We start from the raw sequence: 23,688 nt of genomic DNA, 5'->3' as shown, positions 1-23,688 counted from the left end.
TGAAAGCTCTCTGCGTTACCGGGCTCGTTACATCATGACCTTCACATGCCCACTGCGTGTGTCCGCCCCATTCTCGCCTGAATGCCCATAAAAACCAAAACCGCTCTAAAGTATTTATTTCACACGAATCAATTTAAATACACCTTTTATTATCTAGTAGTCAAACGAACGCGTGAAACGGGTGAGTGGTTTGATGGTTTTTTATTTATTTTTCCTGGTGAAAGCGTTCAGGCGGTGCTCGGGCCACCCCGGGCCGGGGTCCTCGGGCCGGAACATGTGTGGATGTTTCCAGAAGCTCCGCAGTTCCTTCACGCTGCTGGCCGAGCCGAGCTGCCTGTGTGCCCGCAGAGCGACCCCCGCAGCCCCGCAGAGCCCCGAAGAACTCCCGCAGAGCTCCAGGCCACACCTCCGCGTCCTCTCCTCGCCTTTAACCGCCGCCCAGGCTCCGATCTGAAGGTTTTAATCCCCAAACTCCGCCCGTCACGACGACTTTGCTGAAGATGTTGAGCGTCGCCAGACACGTTTCCCGGTCCCTGCCGACCCGGACCTGCTCCAGGACCGTGTCGTCCCTGGTCCGCAAGGTACGCGTTTGACCTTTTTAAAACAATTGCCGGAATAAACGAGCGTTTTGGAGCTTTTGGCGTCTTTAAACCCCCTAGCGGGTCAGGCTAACGGAGGTAGCTCAAGGCCAGTCTGACACTGGTAAATGTCACAGGCTCCATTTGTTTCCGCTGTTCTGCCAAAAAATGCTACTTATGGGTTTCTACCTTTTGTAGAGCTACAATTTTACTGTGTTTTACTCCCTAAACCAAGTCCTTGTCTCTTGCCAGGCCGTCATTGTAAATAAGAATGTTCTTAATGACCTGCCTGGTTAAATAAAGGCCAATGACTGAATGAATATCAAATAAAGCCATAGAATTGTTGTTTTTCTCTCTTTATCGTATAATGTTCACAAAGTGTAATGCAATTCATGTCATGGGTGGTGTATTTTGAAGGATCAAATACTCTACATCCCATATTATCAATTTAGTGTGGCAGTCAAACTTTGAAAATCGACTTTGCGCATGCGCAGAACCACAGTGTCATTTTCTGGCAGGTAGCGAGGATTGGCAGAACACCGGTAACCAGATAAATCACGGTTAACTCTCGGAGGGGTGATGTGTGACATTTTGCAGCCGACTTTGGTGCTACCTGAGACGTTTGACTGTTCGTCGGTGCTCGTCCCCCCGACTGGCGGCTGTCAGAAGGTCGCGTCGGTTTTCTGACTCAAATGTGTCGTCTCGGTGTTAACATGTCCGGTGTCCTGTCAAGCCTTGCTCCCTGCCGAAAAAATGCTACTTTGTGGTTCTGCGCATGCGCACAGTCGATTTTCAAAGTTTGCATAATTTCTTGCACAATGTAAAATGGATAATATGGGATGTTGAGTATTTGATCCTTCAAATATACACTACCCATTACATGAATTGCATTACACTTTGAGAACATTATAGGATAAAGAGGAAAAAAAACAACAATTCTATGGCTTTATTTGATATTAATTCAGTCATTCGCCTTTATTTAACCAGGCAGGTCATTAAGAACATTCTTATTTACAATGACGACCTGGCAAGAGACAAGGACCACTTGGGGGGGGAAAGGGAAGTGGTTTAGGGAGTAAAACACAGTAAAAGTGTAGCTCTGCAAAGGTAGAAATCCATAGGGAGCATTTTTTGTCATTGCATCAGAAATGGTCAGAACAGCGGCACCGGGGGAGGGAGAGCCGTGACCTTCAGCCGGGGCTTCCCGACCCCCTGGTTCTGTAACGCTGCACATACGACTAGTTTATCTAACACAACCCAGAAAACACCAGCCTTGGTGTTTCTGAACCTGCAGACCCTGAACTCACCAACTAAAGAAGTGTATAGAACAATTCAACACAAGTCAACATTAAAAGCAGCAAGACACAATTAAACAGTAAATAATAAATACAATGATAGGAAAATAGGTAAAATAATAAAAAGCACAAGTTGTTAAAAAGTAAGGGCAGTAGAGTACAGCAGGTACATCTCATTCTTAAAATGTTTCTATACGGTCAAAACATACAAAGACCGGGTCAAATACTGAATTAGAAAGTAGGGTTGTCCCCATCATGATTTTTTAACTCCCGATCCGATCCAAGTTTCTTTTATTGTCCATTGCAGAACAACATGGACATTATTTCAACAAAGCTTATCAGCACTGGTGCCACAAAATGTACAATCATGAAATTGTAAACTAAAGCAAAAAGTGCAGAATAGTGCAATAACAAAAATAAATACATTTAACTTCAAAAGAGGTAGTTGAATGACATCCAGTCAAACTCACAAAAACAAGAAAATTAAAATACTTTTTGGCTTAACCTTAGTGCAACATTCTGAATGGATGAATGAATACATTTCACAATTCAAAGATGGAAACCATGTTAGTTTAGCTTACTTCCTCACTTCCGGCCACTGCCGCCGACCGTAAGTGACGTTAAATGCAACGATGTATAAAACGATTTAATATATATATCAAAAACAGTAATAACTGGGTATGTCCCGATACTTTTTTGACCGATAACGATGTTTTGAAAATGCCGTTGGTGGAAAACAAGGAAAACACGAGCCTTGGTGTTTCTGCACCTACAGACAGAGGTTAAGGTGAAAGCAGCCACCGTGACTCGGCGTGGTTTTAACCCCGAATGTTAAGTTATTATCAGTAAAAGCTGCAGAAGTGAATGAATGTTGTGTTAACTGTCCATCTGCAGGCCTGCGGGAGCGGCTTCCAGCCAGATGTTCTCCGAGTCCTGTCCAGGAGAGACTACGCGTGAGTACCTTCAATACTCAATACTGCACACACGCTGCTGTGTTTGTCATAAAAGTAGTTTAGAGTGTTTTTAAGGTCGGAGAGGAAAATCAAACTGATCTCATGAACTATTTAGACCCATTTGTGACTGCTGTGACACTGACATAATCCCGGTGCTGCAGGCGTGTTGTTGCTGGAGATCCGTGTGTTAAAACCTGCGTGTGTTTCAGCTCTGAAGCCATCAGGGGCGCCGTCATCGGCATCGACCTGGGGACCACCAACTCCTGCGTCGCTGTCATGGACGGGAAACAGGCCAAGGTGAGCCGGAGCGGCAGCATTCATTACACTCGTTTTAAATGGTAGATGAGCACGACGGTCTGTGCCGTTTTCAATCTGCATCGCCCAGTGTCTCCCGGGGTCTCCTGGGGTCTCCCGGTAAAGTTGCTTTCGTCAATGAACCTTTATCAACTGAGGAAAACGAGACGAGACGCAATGAAAATGCTGGTCATGTGACAATAACGATAAATAAATATATAATGCAATATCGTAGATGAATAAAAACCACAGGACTGTCTCAGAAAATTAGAATATTGTGATAAAGTTCTTTATTTTCTGTAATGCAATTTAAAAAATGGATTCATTACAAATCAACTGAAATATTGCAAGCCTTTTATTAATTTAATATTGCTGATCATGGCTTACAGCTTAAGAAAACTCAAATATCCTATATCAAAAAATTAGAATATTCTGGGAATCTTAATCTCAAACTGTAAGCCATAATCAGCAATATTAAAATAATAAAAGGCTTGCAATATTTCAGTTGATTTGTAATGAATCCAGAATGTATGACATTTTTGGTTTTTGTAATTGCAAAATTTTGATCGGTGCGTCTCTAGTTTCCGTGTGCTCCGTGTGCTCTGTGTACTTGGACTAGTTTTCTGCAGTTGACTGTTTAGTTTCAGGGGAGATTCCCTCGCGTGAAATAGATCTTTTACACATTCCAACATTTTTGCATCATTTTATTTTCCTCCACATTGGATTTTCCTGAATGAACCTGGAGTTTTTCCTCTTATTTTTCCAGGTGCTGGAGAATGCAGAAGGAGCCCGGACGACCCCGTCGGTCGTGGCCTTCAGTGCGGACGGCGAGCGTCTGGTGGGCATGCCGGCCAAACGGCAGGCCGTCACCAACCCCCAGAACACGCTGTACGCCACCAAGAGGCTGATAGGACGGCGCTACGACGACCCCGAGGTCCAGAAGGACATGTATGTGAACGTAGAGATTCTATCTACAGTCATTAGACAGCACCTGTTAAGATTTTAAGAAAGATTCAGCATTTTTTTATTGAGATCAATAGCCAAAGTTACAATGGTACATGCATATTTATAACTATTTAACTCTTGTGTTGTCCTTGGGTCAAGGGAGAAAAGAAGGAATGAAGGAAGGGAGAAAAGAAGGAAGGAAGGAAGTAGGAAAGGGAGTAAGGACGGGAGAAGGGAGGGAAGAAAGAAGGGAGGAAAGGGAGAAAGGGAATGAAGGTAAAGGAACCAATGACGGAAGGGAGGTAGGAAGAAAAAGGAGGGTAAAAAGGGAGGAAAAGAGGAAAGGAAGAAGGAAGGAGAGAGCATGGCAGGAGGAAAGAAGGATAGAAGAATTAGGTCATTTTGACCCAAAGACAACACAAGGGTTACAAAATAAATAGAGAGATCACTACCTACAGTGACCCAAGTGTACCAAGTATCACTAAGAAAATTACAAGTCAAAGATTTTTTCCCTTTTTTTAACCCCTCCAACACAGGAACATAAAAATAAATGGATATAAAATTATAGCAGGAAAAGAATTAATTACACAAAAAAAATAGAAAGTAAAAAATAAAAAGAAAACGGCGCACTAAACTATTATTCTAAACACCATAATGCAAATACACACCCACACATAAATACAATTACAAAAAGTATATGGAAACACCTGAATGAATGCCAAGCACTAACAGGCTCTAAGTGAGTAACGCTTTTAATTTTGAAACATGGGATATGAAATATTGCCATCTTTGGTAGAACCTTTCAGAACTTCCACAAATAGAGTATCAGATTTCTTCAAGTTTCAGAAAAGACATCATATCCTTAAGCCACATAGAAATGTAGGGACTTCCAGCAGATTTCCAATGTAACAATAATGTACTTGCTATTAAAGACGTAAAGGCCACAACATCTCTGGGCTGATTTAAATTCAGTGAGGAATCCAGAACCCCAAATATGGCGATGAGAGGGCTTTGGATTAATTTTAAAGACAAAGATTCAGCATTTTAAGGATTTAACTGAAGTGTTTTTTTCCTCCCGTATCCCGGCACCAACAGGAAGAACGTCCCCTACAAGATTGTGCGTGCGTCCAACGGCGACGCCTGGGTGGAGGCTCATGGGAAGATGTACTCGCCCAGCCAGGCCGGAGCCTTCGTCCTGATGAAGATGAAGGAGACGGCAGGTCTGTCTCTCACGCTCTTACGGCTCTTATCCTGCCCCGCTGGGAGCGGGAGAGCCGTCTCTGAACCCGTTTGCTGTGTTTCTTTCTAGAAAGTTACATGGGAACGGCGGTGAAGAACGCCGTGGTCACCGTACCGGCGTACTTCAACGACTCCCAGAGACAGGTAACCACGGCAACGCACGCTCGCTCAACACCGTCGGAAATACTTCCCCAGCTTATTTTGGGATTGCAAGGATATTGTACCATATTGGGGGGAAATTCACAAACACGTTAATAATACAGGACTGTCTAAGAAAATTTGAATATTGTGATAATTAAATATTGCAAGCCTTTTATTATTTTAATATCGCTGATTATGGTTTACAGTTTAAGATTCCCAGAATATTCTAATTTTTTGAGATAGGACATTTGAGTTTTCTTAAGCTGTAAGCCATGATCAGCAATATTAAAATAATAAAAGGCTTGCAATATTTCAGTTGATTTGTAATGAATCCAGAATGTATGACATTTTTGTTTTTTTAATTGCATTACAGAAAATCACAATTCTAATTTTCTGAGACAGTCCTGTATATTTGGAGTAAAAATTCCATAGCGGTTTGATACTCCAATTTGAGGGGTGGAATAACAAAGATAAGAAACTGCTACAGATTCTCCTGGCAGTGAGCAAAAGTGGGATCAAGAGTGGGATCAAAATGTGTTTTGTAATATGATATATTGATATAATCTACAGCAGGATCTTTACTCATTCTTCTTTGTGTGTAATTTTCTGTATGTAATATTTAAGATGAGAAGCTTTCCATGTAAATATTTTACAAAGAAAATTCTGGGAAGAGCCAGGAGGCAAATTAGACATCAGAAGTTCTACAAAATGTCATGCCAATGTTATGTTAACTTATTTGAAGTGATTTTTAGGTATGCCCCGATACAATTTTTTTTCACACAGAGTGCAAGTACGAGTATTTTAACTTGTGTACTTGCCGATACCGATACGATACTTCTACCACAAAAATAACTACAGGACTGTCTCAGAAAATTAGAATATTGTGATTTTCTGTAATGCAATTACAAAAGACAGTTTCAGTTGATTTGTAATGAATCCAGAATGTATGACATTTTTGTTTTTTTTAATTGCATTACAGAAAATAAAGAACTTTATCACAATATTCTAATTTTCTGAGACAGTCATGTAGGCTAAAAATGCAATGAATTGGAAGACGGGTTTTATTTGCAACAGATAAATTCAATGAAAATAAATAAAATGAGTAGAATAACTATTTTAAACTAAACTAAGCCGGCTGGGCTGGCTGAGTTTAGTTTAAAAGGGCTCCAAACAAGCTCTGGATCCAAGTCCATCTTTACCATCGCTAGTATTCCAGCCAGACTTGTCCTCATGAGAGACGTGTCCGTCTGCGTGGCTGATCTGTGTTTCTGATCTGTGTTTCTGATGTTCAGGCCACCAAAGACGCGGGTCAGATCGCCGGCCTGAACGTCCTGCGTGTGATCAACGAGCCGACGGCGGCCGCTCTGGCCTACGGCCTGGACAAGACCCAGGACAAGATGTGAGTAGGGGGCGTCGGTGCCGCTGCAGCGGACAGGGAACGGTCCCACGTAGGGAAACGCTGACCGACCGTCCGGTGTTTCTGTTTCCAGCATCGCCGTGTACGACCTGGGCGGAGGGACGTTCGACATCTCCGTCCTGGAGATCCAGAAGGGCGTGTTCGAGGTGAAGTCCACCAACGGAGACACGTTCCTGGGAGGAGAAGACTTCGACCAGCACCTGCTCAAGCACATCGTGAAGGAGTTCAAGAGAGAGGTGAGCATCCCCCCCGTCTGCAGATCCACCCTCCGTCCGGTTTCATGCTTTTACTGACACCGCTGTCGTGTTTCAGACCGGCGTGGACCTGCTGAAGGACAACATGGCTCTGCAGAGAGTCCGGGAAGCTGCAGAGAAGGCCAAGTGTGAGCTGTCGTCTGCCCTGCAGGTACGTGTCTGCCAGCAGCTCCTCCCCGGGGTCCGGCGCTGCTGCCGGACTCGGCCCCAGGGGACGTGTTAGCGGGACTAATGAGGGACGGGGGTCCTGGTGGAAGAGCCTGCTCTGCAGCGACGCTGCTCTCTTTTAATTAGATGCCGTCTCTTTTACCCTATTGGCCCGAATATAAGACCGTTTTTTTTGCATTGAAATAAGTTGGTGTCGTCTTCCATTCGGGGTCTAGACATTATACCCATTTACAACGCTAGATGGAGCCAGATATCTTTAAATGCTGAACTAAACTCCCCAGGACAAAGCTACGCAAGAGTATTAGGGCCAGGCAGGAGAAAAATACTAATAATATTTTAGAGGAGGAAGATTTTCTTTTCATTATGCACTTCGAGAAAAAAGTCAAAATGTCAAGATTAATATTGAAGTACAATTTTGAGACATAATTTCGACTTTAGTCACGAAATTGTATTTCAACATTAATCTCGACATTTCTCCTGCATGGCCCTAAAACTCTTCCGTACAAAGCAAAACCCTGTCACGAAGAAGAAATAAGCGGTAAAAGAAAGAAAAGAGAAGAAAATAAGAGAAGAGATAACAGAAAATGGAGAAACATAGTTTCTCCAATCTGGAGAAAAGTGGGTGGAAGATCGGCAGGTAAACCGGCAGCTGAGGAGAAGTTATGATGCAAACTTCAACATGATGATTTTAATGAGGCTAAATAACAAATTTTTCTCTCCAATATATTGTTAGAATCATTTGTTTTAGATGTACTGTCATTATTTTCAAAAAGTATTTTTTCAAACTGGAGTCTTGAAAAAGAGGAGGTGGTCTTATATTGGGGCCGATACGGTAATGAGATGCGTCCCCTTGCTGTGGCCCCGCCCCCTCAGCAGTCTGTCTGAACGCTGTCTGTCTGTCTCTCCTCCAGACGGACATCAACCTGCCCTACCTGACCATGGACGCCTCCGGGCCCAAACACCTGAACATTAAGCTGACCCGGGCCCAGTTTGAGAACATCGTGTCCGACCTGATCCGCCGCACCGTGGCCCCGTGCCAGAAGGCCCTGCAGGACGCCGAGGTGACCAAAGGAGACATCGGGGAGGTGCTGCTGGTGGGAGGCATGAGCCGCATGCCCAAGGTACGAACCTCTCTGCATCAGACCTGTTAACTGCTCCAAACGCACCACACCAGACCTGTTCTTGTTGACGTGGTCCCTCCTCGCTAGACTTGTGTTCATGTCGGAGCGTTCATGTGACCAGGCTGACTAGGCCGGTGTGGAAAAAAATCGATCTTCTGATTTTAAATCGATTCTTAAAATTGATTCGTATGTCTAACGATTTATTATTATTATTATTTTATTTTTCATCATTACATTACAACTTTTGGTATTTTTTTGTTTTTGCCCAAAAAATGAATGTTTTGTTGGACACCAGAATAACTGGGGCCATGTTTTTGCCTTTAAATATGTTTAAAGGTATGAAAACATTAAAGTGTTAGGTTATAATTGCATAAATTGTCTATATTTCATTACTTTATATACTGTCTTGGTATACATATACATACATATACATTTGCATAAAATGCTAAAAACCAAATTCTCAAAAATTCAAAACTGAAAAAAATGTAAACGGAATGTGGGAAAAAGTTAAACCGATTTCATCCTTCTCTGTTTCCTCCCTGTATCTGTTTGGTAATTCTGACACACGATGTTTCTGTTTGCAGTTCTATCAGCATTCTGGGAGCTGATTGGTCCTTACAGCATCATTAGCTGCCAATACTTGCTGTTGAATCTCAATATAATACTAGTATTAATATGTTGCAGAACTACAGTCATATCATTCATGCAACAGCTGAAAAAGCAGTTTTAATAACACTAACCCAAATCAATATCAGATCGAATCAAAGCGTGATAATGGATTCTGAATCTTAAGAATCAGACTTGATTCTTGACATTTGACTGGACCCCCAGCCCTGCGGCTGACACCACTGTTGTCTCTGACGAGCTAACGGCGTCCCCGTCTCCCCCGTCCCTGCAGGTCCAGCAGACGGTCCAGGACCTGTTCGGCCGCGCTCCCAGCAAGTCAGTGAACCCGGACGAGGCGGTTGCCATGGGAGCAGCCATCCAGGGGGGCGTGCTGGCGGGAGACGTGACGGACGTGCTGCTGCTGGACGTGACTCCTCTGTCTCTGGGCATCGAGACTCTGGGGGGCGTCTTCACCAAGCTCATCAACAGGAACACCACCATCCCCACCAAGAAGGGCCAGGTACGAGCAGCCCTCCGTGTGATGCTTTAGTCCGGGGTCAGGGGTCAGAACCAGGATCCCCCTTATGATCCAGGTTTCTACCTTCCTAAAGGGGAGTTTTTACCTGCCATTGTTTATGTAATGTTTATTTCGAACATAAAAAAAAAACAAGCTAAAAAACAAGAAAACAAATCCAGGTGGGCATTCCACCACATAAAGAAAAAAACCAACATCAAAACACATATTTCAAGTTCCATGTTGGAAAAGGAGTGGGAGGAAGTATAAACGTATTTAATCCCACCCCCTTTCCACAACTAAATATAAATTATGTCTGTACAGGACTGTGTCAGAAAATAAGAATATTGAATCTTAATCTTAAACTGTAAACCATAATCAGCAATATTAAAATAATAAAAGGTTTGCAATATTTCAGTTGATTTGTAATGAATCCAGAATGTATGACATTTTTGTTTTAATTGCATTACAGAAAATAAAGGACTTTATCACAATATTCTTATTTTCTGAGACAGTCCTGTATACCTCAAATAAACAATTTTATGTTTCTTCTTAAATTGTTTTATGTTTGTACATTCCTTTAACTCCAAATTCAAACCATTCCACAAACTATGTAATAATTGCTTGGGGGTTTATGTTCTGGTCTCTGGAAAGACCCTAGAGACACTTCTGTTGTAATAAATGCTATGGAATGTAATGTAAAGTCCCATCCTCTCCCCCGGCAGGTGTTCTCCACGGCGGCGGACGGACAGACCCAGGTGGAGATCAAGGTGTGTCAGGGCGAGAGGGAGATGGCGGCGGACAACAAGGTGCTGGGCCAGTTCACGCTGGTGGGGATCCCCCCCGCGCCCCGCGGCGTCCCCCAGATCGAGGTCACCTTCGACATCGACGCCAACGGCATCGTCCACGTGTCGGCCAAGGACAAGGGCACGGGCCGCGAGCAGCAGAGTGAGTACCGGCGCCGCCCAGCCCCCGCCGGGTTCTGCTGAGTCACCGTTACCTAACTGTTAGGGCTGAAACGATTCCTCGAATAATTTGAGTAATTCGATTACAAAAAATGATGGAGGAATTTCCTCTGCCTTGAGGAATTGTTTAATTTTGCAGCTCAAAGCAGGTATTTCACCCGGACTACATTTAATGCAGCACAACGCGCTGACGCCGTGCACGTTAAAGGGGGAAGAAAGATGTGGCGGATATGTTTGGTTTTTGTAACATGCCATGCTAGATAGTGTGCAATGGCCCAGACGGGAGACACATGTAGCTCAGTGCTTAACTTTTATTTTTAATCCACTCTATATTCTTCTGGTCCGTTCTCCTATATGTTCCCCCCCTAAAGCCTGATTTATGCTTCCACGTTAAATCGACGCAGAGCCGCCGCGGAACCATAAATCAGCCTTCACCCGGTACATACATAGGTTACTCTAAACATCTGTTCCCGCTACAGTTTTAACTAAAAGAAAATGTGCTCCAATACAGCAGGTCTCATCATTTTATTTTGAACACTGCCAAACCTCAAAATCTTAAAGACTTTAACTTAAAACTTACCGTAACTAGAACTTAAAATGTGCTTGACACAAATGAAAGTTCAATTGAGACACGTGGGAAAAACACCTAACCTCTTAAGTGATGTGTGTTATCAGGTGTAATGGCATTTTTAGGTTAGAAATAAGAACATTTCTTGGTAAGATCCTTAGTTTTTTGAGTGAATCAGTGAATTTGGTCAACTGGTGTAAGTTCAGGGTTTTTAAATGCACAGCCATGAACCTAGTGGATTATATAATTTAGTCTTAGTAATATCAATTAACATCTAATGTATATTTATAATTGCTATTTAACTAAACAAAAATATGTTTTATCCGATTACTAGATGGAATTTTCAGTAGAATACTCTTACTAAAATATTCGATAGCTGCAGCCATACTAACCGTGCTTCACTCCGTCTCCCCAGTTGTGATCCAGTCGTCGGGAGGTCTCAGCAAGGACGACATTGAGAACATGGTGAAGAACGCGGAGAAGTACGCCGAGGAGGACCGGAGGAGGAAGGTAACGTTTACTGACGTCGGCTGCAAGCGGAGCGTCCAGCCGCCTCGGTGACGACACTAACACTCTCCCCCTGCAGGATCGCGTGGAGGCCGTCAACACGGCCGAGGGAATCGTACACGACACGGAGTCCAAGATGGAGGAGTTCAAGGACCAGCTTCCTGCTGATGAGGTGAGCTGAGGAGAACAGGTTACACCAGGGAGGACCCAGAACAGTTTACCCAGAACCCATACCATACTTCTACCACAAACATGAAACATGCAATGAATTGGAAGACAGGTTTTATTTGCAACAGATAAATTCAATAAAAATAAATGAAGTAGAATAACTATTTTAAACAAAAAATAATCTGTGTAAATAAAAAGTCTCCACACTGGCGCTGTCTTCACATTCACGTTAACCCTTGTGCTGTCTGCGGGTCAAGGAAGAAGGGAGGGAGAAAAGAAGGGAGGGAGAAAGGAAGGAAGGAAGGAAAGGAGTAAAGAAGGAAGAAAGGGAGAAGGAAGGAGAGAGTAGGAGGAAAGAAGGAACAGGAGAATTAGGTCATTTTGACCCAGACAGTACAAGGGTTAAGAAAATATCAAACATATCAATGAAACATCATATCGCGGCTCGAGTGCGTAGAGAAGACGGTGAAATCCTTCGTCTTCTCCAACTGAAAGTGGCTGCTCATCCAGCGCTAGATAATAATATAATATAACGGGTTAGAGTTTCCGTTATTTTAACTTGTCTCTTCTGCAGAACCTGAGCTAATGTTGCTGTTGCATTCTTGCAGTAGCATCAGTAAACTCCGTATCCTCAGCTTTATGATGCGTCTTGAGATGTTTTATCAAGTTGCTGGTATTAAACAACGTATTCTCCTCCTCTTGACACCTTAGCAGCAGTAGCTTCAGTCTGTCTTGCTTCTGTCCTTGTCCCTTATTCTGAAACATGTCCACACTGCTGACGTCCCACTGCATTAATTGTTGCTATGTTGCCTGAAACAGAGCTGCCAGTCTCACTCACGTATCACTCTCTTCTCACTCATGGATCACTCTCTTCTCACTCATGTATCACTCTCTTCTCACTCATGGATCACTCTCTTCTCACTCATGGATCACTCTCTTCTCACTCATGGATCACTCTCTTCTCACTCATGTATCACTCTCTTCTCACTCATGGATCACTCTCTTCTCACTCATGGATCACTCTCTTCTCACTCATGGATCACTCTCTTCTCACTCATGGATCACTCTCTTCTCACTCATGGATCACTCTCTTCTCACTCATGGATCACTCTCTTCTCACTCATGTATCACTCTCTTCTCACTCATGGATCACTCTCTTCTCACTCATGGATCACTCTCTTCTCACTCATGTATCACTCTCTTCTCACTCATGGATCACTCTCTTCTCACTCATGGATCACTCTCTTCTCACTCATGGATCACTCTCTTCTCACTCATGGATCACTCTCTTCTCACTCATGGATCACTCTCTTCTCACTCATGTATCACTCTCTTCTCACTCATGGATCACTCTCTTCTCACTCATGGATCACTCTCTTCTCACTCATGTATCACTCTCTTCTCACTCATGGATCACTCTCTTCTCACTCATGGATCACTCTCTTCTCACTCATGGATCACTCTCTTCTCACTCATGGATCACTCTCTTCTCACTCATGGATCACTCTCTTCTCACTCATGGATCACTCTCTTCTCACTCATGGATCACTCTCTTCTCACTCATGGATCACTCTCTTCTCACTCATGGATCACTCTCTTCTCACTCATGGATCACTCTCTTCTCACTCATGGATCACTCTCTTCTCACTCATGGATCACTCTCTTCTCACTCATGGATCACTCTCTTCTCACTCATGGATCACTCTCTTCTCACTCATGGATCACTCTCTTCTCACTCATGGATCACTCTCTTCTCACTCATGGATCACTCTCTTCTCACTCATGGATCACTCTCTTCTCACTCATGGATCACTCTCTTCTCACTCATGCATCACTCTCTTGTCATCACCACGCTGACTGTAGCTCATCTCCCCCTAGAGTCACTAACCAGTAACTACAACAACAATGAAGTATCGGTGCGTGGTATCGGAGCATTTTGGAGAGTTAGAATATATGAGAGCAGTATCGGTATCAGGGCTTCCCTAGTTTAGATGACAAGCATCAGCAGACACCAGCAACCCCCGTGAAGCTCCAGACAGAACACACATGTCAGACGGTTAAAGTGAGAGTTTATCTGCTGCCGGTCCTGAAGGGGAACCAACGATGAGGGGACTGCTGTTGGAAGACTCACCTGCTGATTAAACTGCAGTTAAAAAGAAAACAGGAGCTCCAAATCCCTCCAGACCCTCCCGGTGTCTGCAGTTTGTAGTTGGACGGAGGGCTGAACGATTTTTGAAAATAATCTAATTGCCTCAATATTACGATTTAATATATTTTTTCAAGGTCCTCTTCTCATGTATTTTTCAACTACACAAGCAATAAATCAGTCTGTTATATAATAAACAATGTCAGATTTATTTAAGGCACAGATTACAACAATAAAGAAAACAAATCTGTGGCTTTACCTCTTTAACACGTCTGTACACACGTGTGTACACACGTCTGTACACACGTGTGTACACACGTCTGTACACACGTGTGTACACACGTGTGTACACACGTGTGTACACACGTCTGTACACACGTCTGTACACACGTCTGTTATGGGTCGTTCTCTGAACCCAAGCACACGACACCAAACCGGGTTAAACTTTAGCCAAAACAAGGCGTAGTTTAATAGAAAAACACAAAAAACCTTCCTCACAGGGAACTCAGTACTTCTTCACAAATAACTCAAAAAAAAAAAGAGAAAAAAACCCACCAGCAACGGCGTCTCTCTCTGCTCACTCGTGTCTCCTCTCCTCCCACAGTGCACCAAGCTGAAGGAGGAGATCACCAAGGTCCGGGATCTTCTGGCCAACAAGGATTCAGAGACGGGCGAGAACATCAAGCAGGCGGCCAACAACCTGCAGCAGGCCTCACTCAAACTCTTCGAGATGGCCTACAAGAAGGTAAGATTCCCGGCTGCACCGTTAAAACCTTCCTATTAGGCCTGGGACGATAACAAATTTTGCTGGACGATACATTGTCCCACAAATTATTGACGATAAACGATATTATTGTCGACATTGTCGAGACGAAAATAAGCACTTATGTAATGTTAATATATAATAATAATGCAAGTACACCCTTCCAAATCTAATAATTAAACCTTTAGAAACCTTGCAGAAACCGCCACCCCCCAAACAGCAGCTCTCACCCGCGGGGTGAGAGGTTAAAGGGAGTGCCGTCTCCGTCGAGCCCCCCGCTTGCGCGGTGGACTCAGGTCTCCGCGCTGCCCGCGCACCTCTGCGCCTGCGAAAGGCCGGCGGAGGCGGACGCACGCTCCCATCCACTTGGGGACCTTGGCGGCGGAAGCGTGGGGTGACGGAGCTCCGGCTCGTCCCCTCGCCGCCCCGGCGCGCCCGGCAATCAGGGAGAGAGACGGCGGGAGAGAGACGGCGGGCAACCGGGCCGCCACCGCCCCTCTCCTCTCCACCCGCGCTCTCCTTTTTTTTTTGCCTACGACCTCAGATCAGACGAGACAACCCGCTGAATTGAAGCATATTACTAAGCGGAGGAAAATAAACTGGGGTCCGCGCAGTCTGCCCGGGGATTCAACTCGGGGGATTCAACCCGCGGCTCCGCCTCCCCCCACGGATACAAAGAGTCTGAATGATTGACAAGATGGTTCACTCCGTTCATTTTCTTTCCGCTAAGGAACAAACGCGCCCAGGTGCTAAGACCGATGCACAGAGTGAGCCCTCTTGTCATCTAGTGTGTTTGGAGGCCGGAGACGAAGAAAACAAATATGCGTGCATATGGCCATTTATCGAGGCCGGAAACATTATCGAGTCCATTTTCATTTATCGTGCGATTAATTGATTTATTGATTATCGTCCCAGGCCTTCTTCCTATTCAGGGAAGGTTTTAACTGTTAAGAAGAGTAGAGAGGAGAGAGGAGAGGACGCTGGCGTGTTTGTTCGCCGCTTCTCCGTCTCTGAGTTTTTAAATTTGTATCTGTTTTAATCTTGTAAGCACTTTGAGATTCTTTGAATGAAAAGTGCTCTATAAATAAAATCTATTATTATGGGCATGCCAAGTAATGGCATGACCATATTGCAATCGTCCAGAATGGTCCAAAGGGAAATGTTGCTAGCATTTTGCTAACAAGCTAAAGTCGCAAAAGTCCCACTGCGCACCAGAGGGTGTAAAGCATGACCCCGCTCTGATGTGGGAAAAAAAATCCCTAAAAAATAAAACACGGCCGGAAAAACATGAAAATGAAGGCGATATAATGGTATACAGAAAAGGTTTCCCTTTTCATATTCTTATTATTCGGCACGTTTTTTCGTCTGTTAATACGGCCCGAACCGCAACATGCACCCATGCATGCCATACATCGTTAGCTGCGTCTCCATCGTGCCTCGATGGGCATTACTTTTCTCAGTCAAAAGCGTTACCGTGCATGCCAAATGGCCCCATTCCCAAAGGTTTATCAACAACTTTTAACGGTTTATTAATAACCCTAAACTACTTCTTGGCCATTATTAATCACCCTAAACCACACAACCCCGAACCTCCTCTAATATTTGTCTTATTTCTAGTTAAAATGTCTCATTTTTAGTCAAAAAAATCTCATTACACTTAAAACAAGACTCATCACTGGAAAAAACAACAATTTTCACCTGTTTCAAGTATATTTTCACTTAAAATAAGTAGAAAAATCTGCCAGTGGAACAATATTTCTTTGCTTGTAATAAGAAGATAAATCTTGTTCCACTGGCAGATTTTTCTACTTATTTCATGTGAAAATTTACTTGAAACGGGTGAAAATTGTCAAATAAATTATTTTTCTGGTAATGACTCTTGTTTTAAGTGCAATGACATTTTTTGACAAAAAATGAGACATTTTAACTAGAAATAAGACAAATATTCCTGGTAAGATTTTGAGTTTTTGCAGTGTATTAACAGCCCTACACCACACCCCCTGCGGCGAGCACAGGAATGAATGCAATACAACCGTAAACACCTCAAACTGACATAGAACCACCCCGAACACAACCACTACAGCCCCAAACCAAAGCAGCAAGAGGGGCTGAATGGGCAGTAGGGCATGCCCATATCAAAATTTCCTGAAAAGTTCCGTCAGAGTCTGACGTCTGTCCGTGTTCCTGCAGATGGCAGCGGAGCGGGACGGCAGCAGCGGCGGCTCCAGCGGCTCTAGCGGCTCCAGCGGCTCCGGCAGCTCCAGCTCGGAGGGGGAGAAGAAGGAGGGCCAGCAGTAAACACTGCACCGTTGTCACCAGGTCGCCATGACAACTAAGGACTTTTGCGATGGGGCGGCGGGCTGGGTGGGGAGGGGGGCAGTCCCCAGTCATTCTTACTATAATATATTCTCATCTACTGTGTTTTGGCAGTAAGACCCCGTAGAGCAGGGGTGTGGCCGTCGCCCCACACCCCTCCATCTGTAATTTAACTGTGTCACCACGTCCTGTTTCTTTTTACAAAGCTGTTAATTTACATGCAAAGCTAGTAATGATTGTTTTATTTCCTTTGTGGGCTGACACGATGAGCCCGATGTTGTCGACAGCAGCCGGTCCGCCTGCAGAGCTCCAGCAGTTTTAGAAAGTTCTGAGGGTTTCACACATCAGATGGTCCGGTGGTGTTTATTTAGTCCAACGTTTTTGAATCTGAGGGAATAATGAAGGACTTGATGGAACCCATTCACTTGTTTTAGCCACCGATGGTCAGAACTGAGGAATGTGATTGTGGGAGAGGATTATAAGATGCAGATCCGAGGAGCTGGAGTTTATTTCCCCGTGGCCGTGTGGAGATGTGGAGCGGTCCTGGAGGTTTCTAGGAGCCGGGTCGTGCAGGAGAGAGCGCCGCTGGCGCCGGCCCGGCGCTGAGCTCTGCAGAAGACGCAGCCTGGAGATGGTAGAACCACATTTCGGGGCGATGTAGTACTGCTGTGAAAATTGAATGGTCATAACTGTTGCAGTTTTTTTCTAATAAAAATCTGAAACGTGACGTCTGGTCGACGTGCTGCATTGCTTCCACCATGAATGCCTCGCTGTCGCATCTTTTATCTGTTATCCACACAAACGGTAGTAATGTACAGTTGTGTTTAAAATAATATCAGTAAATTATGACTGACCAGATCAGTGTTTTGGTCCAAATAATATTATTGCACAAGCCTGTTGATCGAACAGGGATCATGGACCAAAATACTAAAAAAGAGTATTAGGGCCATGAAGGAGAAAAAATATTTGAGGGGAAGATTTTTTTTTTTTTGTGCCCTTTCGAAGTACAATTTCGAGAAAAAAGTCAATGTTGAGAAAAAAGTCAAAATGTCGAGATTACTGTTGAAGTACAATTTCGAGAAAAAAGTCGAAATTTCGAGAATGATGTTGATATACAATTTCGAGAAGTTAAAATGTCGAGGGGGGGCGGGGGATCCCGGCCCAGTTCATCCAAGTGAGGGCTGCGGCCTCCGTGACGCTCGAACCCGGAGACTGTTGGGGGGGGGGGGAGGGAGGGGCCGAGGAAGGCGTTGAATTGAGGGAAGTGCGTGTGTTTGTCAGTAAGTGTATGTGTAGCGATGAGTCAGTGAACCTTCGCCCAGAGCTGCTCTCAGCCAAATGTCCTTGATGTTATCAGGCGGCTCGTACAGTTTTGAAAACAGGGATTCACAGGTGTTCGTGGGAGAGGGGGAGGGTTGGTAGTGGGGGCAGACTCATCTTGTTTACATTCCACCAGGAAGATTGTGACCAGGAGCTATCGGCCAAGACCGCTCTGTCAAGGCCAGATTATAGGATCAACAATTATATTGAAAACAGGCAGCCCAGTAATTTTCCGTCTGCCTTCAGTCTCTGGTTCATCAATGGCGACTCCAATCACACAAATTTGTGATCACTTCCCGCCAAGCCGAGCTTCCAACTTCTCCAGGGTGTTATCCATCTTGCCAATGAGCTCAAACACCACGGCCAGCCTGCGATTCTGTTCGAGAATCGCATCCAGCTTACGGCCCTGCTCCCCTAACGTAAGAGTCTGAGCGTTGATCGCTTTGCTTGACCCTTCAGCCACATCCGGCAGCTCTGAAAGCCAGAACAGCTGTCGACGACTTACGCGTTTGTCGATATACTAGGAATCCCCCCCCTCCGATCAGGAGGATGATCAAGAGAAATCCTGCTATCATAAATCCAATTATGAAGGCGTCTTCAACATCCTCGACAGACAGAATCTTGAGGCACAAAGATTTCAAGTATTTGTAGGAATCCATTGTGTATCCAGAAAGAAAGTCCCATCGGGGCAAGAGGGCTCCCTTACCCCCTGTCGTCTTGTCGCAAAAATTTGGTCAATTGTGCTGAGAGACCAGTTAATCAATTCCATGATTGTAAAGTTTCGGAGGAGTGAAAAAGAAGAGACTCTGAAGACGAGACAAACAAAAGCAATAGCAGGGCAGGCAGATAAGGGAGAGAGCAGAAAAGCGTCCGCCTTCGTCGAGAGGCGGAAGAAGCAACATTTCTCGACATTTCAACTTTTTTCTCAACATTTCGCCTTTTTTTCTCGAAATTGTACTTCAACATTAATCTCGACATTTCAACTTTTTTCTCGACATTTAGACTTTTTTCTCAACATTTAGACTTTTTTCTCGGAGTGCATAATGAAAAATTTGTCTCCTGCCTGGCCCTCACACTCTTCCGTAGCCAGCAGCACCTTGGTTCCAGACCATAATCCAGGTAATGGAGTGGCCGGCCCGATCCCCGGACCTTAATCCAACAGAAAACATCCAGAAATGCTGTTTGAGGCAAAACCAAGAAATGCAGACTCATCCTGGCTGGAATAGCCGTTAAAGAGCTTGGCCAACTGATGCAGCACTGATGTGAAACGGCTCTCAAAAACTGTGCTTATACAACTTATTTGAGTGATTCACATGAATGCTAAATCTTCCAAAAAAAATATTTTTTTTCACTTCATTGAGTAAATATTTTGAGTTTCTAATGAAAAATGCTAACACTGCTATTTTATTTATTTTTTTTAATGAAATTTCCTGTTTATTTGAAAAAGCTATTGTTTCCATATACAGTATTACATTCACTCCTTGGACCATTGCAATGTCTTTCTCCAAAGTTCCCAATGAAATTGGGAAAGGTGGATCCAAAAAACCCCCCACAAAAGTCCAAGTGTCTTTGATCGTGATGCTTTTCCAAGATTTTAAAAATAATTTTTAAATAAGATTTTAAATAACAACAGAACTGGGGGAGCTCTTTTCTCGTTATCGTCACAGCTTCGCAAGATGAAAAAGAAATAAAGTCCAGTATTAGAGTGGTATCAGGTGTAGAGAACAGGTCATCACAAAAAACACAGATTCCATGAAATCAGATCTTACAGGCTTCATGTACTCAGTCCATTTAGACCAAATCCTATAGAACTTTTCTTTTTGTATTCTGAGGGAAAATGACAACTTTTTGCATACAGTATCAATCCATTCATCATTAGTGCCTGGTTCTAATTTTAACCAGCTTCTTGTGACAGATTTCTTACTTGCTGCCAACAGAAAACAGCAATTTTTATCATCTGTATTCCATTTATCAAACTGTATATCACCCAAATACCTCGCTTCATATTTGAAGGGAATATTTACACAAAATATACTCTATATCAGAATCAGAATCAGAATCAGAATCAGCTTTATTGGCCAGGTTCGAACATTGTCCAACAAGGAATTTGATTCGGTTATTTCGCTCTTTGGTAGTAAACAAATAACAATAAACAAATAAACAATAAACAAATGTGGTATTACTATCTACAGTATAAACATTTTAACATTTTAACATTTTAAGGTGCAGCAGTTTGAGGTAGTGATAAAAGAAGGATAGTTCTGAATAAAAATAAGAATAAGTATAACCTATATACAATTTAACAGACAAATTATACAAAAAATACAAAAAATTATACAAAAGGAAGTACAAAAGTGAGAGGTGCAGCAGAGTGAGGCAGACATGATTATTAAAGAGGGTGCTGGATGATTTTTTTATTGCACGTGTTTGGTTACTCTGAGACTTATTATTTGTGGGAGTTCATCAGAGCAACCGCTTGCGGGAAGAAACTGTCTTTGTGTCTGGAGGTTTTGGCGTACAGTGCTCTGTAGCGCCGTCCAGAGGGGAGGAGTTGGAACAGGCGGTGTCCCGGGTGTGAGGGGTCTGCAGAGATTCGACCTGCCCGTTTCCTGGTCCTGGACCGGTACAGGTCGTCGATAGATGGGAGGTTAGTCCCAACTATCCTCTCTGCAGACCTGATGGTCCGTTGCAGTCTGTGCCTGTCTAGTTTGGTGGCTGATCCAAACCAGACAGTGATGGAAGAGCAGAGAACAGACTGTATGATGGCAGTGTAGAAGGTGATCAGCAGCTGCTGTGGCAGGTTGAACTTCCTGAGCTGCCGCAGGAAGTACAACCTCTGCTGCGCCTTCTTCCTGATGGAGTTGATGTGGGTGGACCACTTCAGGTCCCGGGAGATGGTGGACCCCAGGAACTTGAAGGAGTCTGTGGAGGAGACGGTGCTGTTGAGGATGGTGAGGGGGAGGAGTGGCAGTGGGTTTTTTCTGAAGTCCACTGTCAACTCCACAGTCTTGAGCGGGTTCAGTTCCAGGTGGTTCCGACCGCACCAGTGGACCAGCTGATCCACCTCCCGTCTGTACGCGGACTCGTCACCTTCCCGGATCAGGCCGATGACGGTGGTGTCGTCCGCGTACTTCAGGAGCTTCACAGAAGAGTCCCCTGAGGTGCAGTCGTTTGTGTATAGGGAGAAGAGCAGTGGTGAGAGGACGCACCCCTGGGGGGCGCCAGTGCTGATGGTGCGGGTGCTGGATGTGATGCTCCCCAGCCTCACCTGCTGCCTCCTGTCACTCAGGAAGCTGGTAATCCACTGACAGGTGGGGGCAGGCACGGTGAGCTGGGTGAGCTTCTGGTGGAGGATTGCGGGTGCGATCGTGTTGAACGCCGAGCTGAAGTCCACAAACAGGATCCTTGCATAAGTCCCTGAGGTGTCGAGATGACGCAGGATGTAATGCAGTCCTATGTTGACTGCATCATCCACCGACCTGTTTGCCCGGTAAGCAAACTGCAGGGGGTCGAGCAGGGAGCCTGTGGTGTCTTTCAGGTGGCTCAACACCAGTCGCTCAAAGGTCTTCATGACCACAGACGTCAGGGCGACGGGTCTGTAGTCATTTAGACTATGTTCATGGATGTCTTACCAATACTCTGGTAACCTGGCAGTTCCAGAAGACATGAAGGTGTTTAGCTCCACTGGTCCCACCAAGTCTCCAGCACCAACCACCACCACCCTGATGTTGTTTCTGGATGGGCGGAATAAAAAATCTATATATGTTTTTCCAGCAAAAGTCACGCCACAGATTTGATCCTGTTGAGATCCACTGTATAGACATATTCTCTCCCAACTCTCTACAGGAATCGTATTTCCTTCTCTTTCCCACCTCACCTTCATTCAATTCAATTCAATTTTATTTGTATAGCGTCTCATACAACAGATGTTGTCTCTAGAGACTTTCCAGAGACCCCGAACATGAATTCATGTATTTTCTACTGTCTTGTTTTGATTTTTGAATGCCAGTATACAGTTTGGATATAATTTTGTTACAGGTTTGAGATTTAAGTAATGATATAAATACCTGCAGGAACCCTGATTCAGCTTCTTCTAAAGCTTCTTTCATGTGTTGATTAAAATAATGTCTAACTTGCAAGTAAAAGTCCTCTTTTCCCAACCCTTGTTGGTTCTGCAGAGCTTCAAATCTCTGGAACGCCCCCTTGTGGACAAAGGAATAATAGGTGGTTAAGCCTTTAGAAATCCATTTCTTAAATCTGTCATTTTTGTTTGGTGCGAAGTCGGAATCATAGGCGCACTACCTCAGAATTTTGGTAGAATGATGCAGGACACAAATATGATGTTATAGTCGACATGCTGTCGACTACTCACAACATTAATATCACTGTTCGACCGCTGAAGAACCGTTTGAAACGCCTCCTTTAACATTGTCATCAATTTTGGAAGTGTCTGTGAGGATTGTGTTAAATTTATCAATAAATCATCTGCAAAAAGGGCCAGTTTCTGTTCCCCAGACATCATCTTTATCTCTTTTATCTCCGAACTTTGCCTTATCCACTGGCGCAGCAGTTCTATGTAAAGCGGGAAGAGGAGCGGCGATATGCAACATCCCTGCCTCGTTCCACTCTCTAGAGTGAATGAATTAGTTAGGTCTCTGTTCATTTTAATCCTGGCAGTTGGTTTATCATACAATGCTGCAATTGCTTCAATAATAGTTGTATGAAAGCCAAATTTTGATATTACTTTATATAGGAAGGACCATCTCACTGAGTCAAACGCTTTTTCTGGGTCTAAACTTATTATAAGAGTCTCCAGGTTTTGTTGTGTAACAACCCGAGTGCAGGAATCATGAGTGGAGGAAGACCTCACTCCTGGCCCTGGTGATGAGTGTGTGTGGGTGTGACTAATGTGGTTAAAACCGGGAGGGGGAGGTCAGGGCACCATGTGGCTATGCCAGTAACCACATTTAGCAGTGTCCCCCCATCCAAAGGCGAGAGGCAGGGGTACACCCTGCCCTCTATGTGCAAGTATCCTTGTCAGGTGTATATCTGTACTGTTGCATGTTTTTGTGAGGGTAGCTCACATTAGCTACCCAAGGGAACATGGGGAGAACATGCAAACTCCACACAGAAACACCCTTTCTGCAGAAACACCCTTTCTGCAGAAAGGGTGTTTCTGCAGAAAGGGTGTTTCTGCAGAAACACCCTTTCTGTGTGGAGCTGAAGTCACCGTCGTTGTTTCCCTTGAGCCTGGGCCCGCCTCCAGCCAGGCGTGTTTCCTCTTCCTCCATACGACGCCGACCAAGTGGGGGAGCGCCGGAAGTGGGGAGGCCAGGGGGCCATTGGCCCCCCCACTTTTCCCTCCTCTCACATTCTTTTTAAGTCGTGAATCACTCCTCAAATGCCCCTA

The 23,688-nt window shown here is 44.3% G+C and overlaps 1 protein-coding gene across 1 annotated transcript; it reads left to right on the top strand.

Moving 5' to 3' along the window:
* Positions 1-295: 295 nt before the first annotated feature.
* Positions 296-17,685, top strand: hspa9 (heat shock protein 9). The gene is made up of 16 exons (XM_061725933.1): positions 296-581; positions 2,768-2,826; positions 3,036-3,123; positions 3,887-4,068; positions 5,161-5,285; positions 5,375-5,448; positions 6,738-6,844; positions 6,936-7,098; positions 7,175-7,267; positions 8,196-8,405; positions 9,304-9,531; positions 10,251-10,473; positions 11,474-11,568; positions 11,645-11,737; positions 14,484-14,624; positions 16,833-17,685. Exons 1-16 carry the CDS (start codon positions 501-503, stop codon positions 16,938-16,940), a joined length of 2,070 nt encoding a protein of 689 aa, XP_061581917.1. The 5' UTR covers positions 296-500; the 3' UTR covers positions 16,941-17,685.
* Positions 17,686-23,688: the final 6,003 nt, after the last annotated feature.

The sequence above is a fragment of the Cololabis saira genome, chromosome 7, assembly GCF_033807715.1.
Source record: "Cololabis saira isolate AMF1-May2022 chromosome 7, fColSai1.1, whole genome shotgun sequence".
Taxonomy (NCBI): Eukaryota; Metazoa; Chordata; class Actinopteri; order Beloniformes; family Belonidae; genus Cololabis; species Cololabis saira.
The sequence above is the reverse complement of the archived record's forward strand: the minus strand, read 5'-3'. Positions and strand labels throughout refer to the sequence as shown.

Coding starts and splice junctions, on each gene's coding strand:
- hspa9 (XM_061725933.1), top strand. CDS start 501: ATGTTGAGCGTCGCCAGACACGTTTCCCGGTCCCTGCCGACCCGGACC. Junction 3,124..3,886: donor TGGACGGGAAACAGGCCAAG/GTGAGCCGGAGC, acceptor TTATTTTTCCAG/GTGCTGGAGAATGCAGAAGG. Junction 11,738..14,483: donor ACCAGCTTCCTGCTGATGAG/GTGAGCTGAGGA, acceptor CTCCTCCCACAG/TGCACCAAGCTGAAGGAGGA.